The sequence below is a fragment of the Bison bison genome, unplaced genomic scaffold, assembly GCF_000754665.1.
Source record: "Bison bison bison isolate TAMUID 2011002044 unplaced genomic scaffold, Bison_UMD1.0 scf7180017864495, whole genome shotgun sequence".
Classification (NCBI taxonomy): Eukaryota; Metazoa; Chordata; class Mammalia; order Artiodactyla; family Bovidae; genus Bison; species Bison bison.
This window is the reverse complement of record NW_011495054.1, coordinates 11981982-11984521: the sequence shown is the minus strand read 5'-3', so window position 1 is coordinate 11984521 and position 2540 is coordinate 11981982. Positions and strand designations below refer to the sequence as shown.

The 2540-nt window shown below is 48.3% G+C and overlaps 1 protein-coding gene across 1 annotated transcript in view; it reads right to left on the bottom strand.

The window, feature by feature from the left end:
* Positions 1-1762: 1762 nt before the first annotated feature.
* Positions 1763-2540, bottom strand: part of NEFH (neurofilament, heavy polypeptide) — a 7783-nt gene continuing 7005 nt past the window's right edge. The window contains exon 5 of the mRNA XM_010828736.1: positions 1763-2528. Within this exon, the coding sequence (XP_010827038.1) occupies positions 2364-2528 (165 nt within the window). The 3' untranslated portion in view covers positions 1763-2363. The remainder of the gene's footprint in view (positions 2529-2540) is intronic.

Genomic DNA, 2540 nt, shown 5'->3' with positions numbered 1-2540 from the left:
CACTGGGAGCATGTCCATGTAATTTCTGAGAGTAGATTACAAAAAGATGCTGGCTTCTGTTTCACTTGTTCTCCCTTGCTCTCTCACCTGGTCATTCTGCTGGAAGCCAGCTGCCATGTGGTAAGCTGCTCTGAGGATAAGCCTTCAAAAGGCCAGGAGTGGAAAGAGGCCTCTGGCCAACAGCAGAAGAGAGAGGGCATCCTGGTCAGATCCTTCTGCCCTGCCTGTGCCACTTGGGGCTACCATGAGAAGGAGATCATCTAAATACCTCCAGCACTTGGTTTAGGGGTGGCCACGTAACCTGTTCTCACAGAGGATGGCGGCAGGACCGCTGAGTAAGGACAAGCCTGGGTTCTACGGTCAGACAGGCGCAAATTTAAATCCATGCACCACCTCTTCCTGGTTCTGGACTTTGGGCAAGATCTGTTTCTCTAAGCCTCAGATTCCTCGACTGAGAAATGCAAGTTCAATAGCGCTTGCTCCATTGGGCTGTGTTATTAGGCAGTGGACATAAAATGTGTAATCCAGAGCCCAGTCCTGGGGATGCCCAGTAAGTGGTGACCGAAACTGATGACCTGGATTCTAGTCCGGACAAGTCCCTTCGTGTCTTCTGTAGACATTGGCTGAGGCAATGATTCATGAGAGCCCTTGTAACTCTAATACGTATCATGTTTCCCTATGATGTCAAAGCCACATTATCTATGTAACACATTTTTCCAAAACTTAGTGGCTTAAAACAGCAGAAATCTATCATCCAGGTGCAGTTTAGCTAGGCACTTCTTCCTTAAGGCCTCTCAGAAAGCTACAATCAGGGTGTCGTCTGGGGCTCAGCAGGGGAGGATCTTTGTCCATGTTCGACAGCGTGGTTGTTGGCAGGATTCGGTTTCTTGTTGTTCTGAGGACCGTTGTTCTTCACTGGCTGTTGGCTCTTTCCACTCCTGGCCTTTTGAAGCCTTATCCTCAGAGCAGCTTACCACATGGCAGCTGGCTTCCAGCAGAATGACCAAGTAAGAGAGCAATGGAGAACAAGCAAAACAGAAGCCAGAATCTGTTTGTAATCTACTCTCAGAAATGACATCCCATCACTTTGCCATATTCTAGTTACTAGAAGTTAAGTCATGAGGTCAAACTTTTACACTAAAGACCCCACATAAATCCACATGAGCACTGCAGGTTTCAAAAGCATGTCCAGAGAAGCATGTTGGAGTCCAATTAGGCAACTGTTAACAAATTGTTCCTAATAGTGGTGACTGTAGTCTTCAGTACAGGTGAATTAGCTACATACAGCCCCTCATTCAGAAAGCTCATCCCTCCTTACAAAACAAGGACATATGCAGAGCTCTTAAATAGATGGCTCCGTGTCCCCAGGACCTCACCTGTCCCCAGACTTCAGTGTGCGTTAGAACCAAGTGGGAGTCGGTGACGCCTGCAGTGTCCCAGGCCAACCCCTCAGATTCTAATTCAGAGGTTGGTGGAATGAAGGAGTCTGCATGTTTATAAGGTGGCCAGATGCTTATATAGGTGGTACATGGACCTTGTGGAGAAACCACACGCCAGGCCACCTGTTTATAAGATTTCAAAGCACTGAGCACAGTGCCTGGGTTTGTGCCCAGGAAATAGCCTGAGGGCAGCCTCATAACCAGTCCCGCACAAGATTTCCTGTTCCCTCCCAGTCCCGCGCACTCTCAAGTGTAAAATTAAGACCTCCCTTGCCCATCCCCCAGCCCGTCCAGGGGAAAGGAAGAAATGACAACAGTCACATTTCTATTTTATAAGCACTTGTTTTTATTGCACAGAAGCAATTGAAAGTGGATTCCAGTGGAAAAGTGCGCCCTGGCGTGGTACAGTGGTCAGTGCCCAGCCCCACCTGCTGCAGCTCTTCTGGGACAGAGAGCTTTAGGCAAGGACTCGACCACCCCTTTGGAAAATAGAAGGCATTCAGGAATAGGTTAAGACATCTCAAGCATAATGTGTTTCTAACTGCTCATTCATTATTGCGGTCACCTGTCAGTTGCACATACAGGAAATAAATGCACTTATTTGGAGAGGAGGGGGCAGTCTGTATAGTCAAGTGTTTACGTGTGGCATTCGGCATATATCACATTCGGCTACATAAGCTATCATAACATAATTGCCCATCGCCTAGGGAGGGTTTGGGCCATGGGGCTGGGAGTTGGGAGGACCCTCTCTTGCTAACATATTGCTAATAGAAATTCCTGTTTGGTGAAGGAGGGCCTGTTGTCTAAGCAGAGTTTCTTCTTAAAGAAAAGAGAGAAAAAAGTGAAAATTTGTGATACTGATCCTTGAGCTCCCAGACCCCCCCGAGTTTCTTTGGCTGCTCTGAACGATCCCTTCTCCCTACCTTACTTCTCTCCCTTGGTGGCCTTATCTTCTGCGGCCTTCTCTGCAGGTCTGCTGTCTTTCTGGTCTGTGCTGGAGGATTTCTCAGCCTTGGCTTTCCCAGGTGTGGAGGCCTCCTTGCCAGGTTCCTTGGCTTGGGCCTCTGTTTTGGGTTTCTCCTCAGGCTTCTTGGCTTCTGC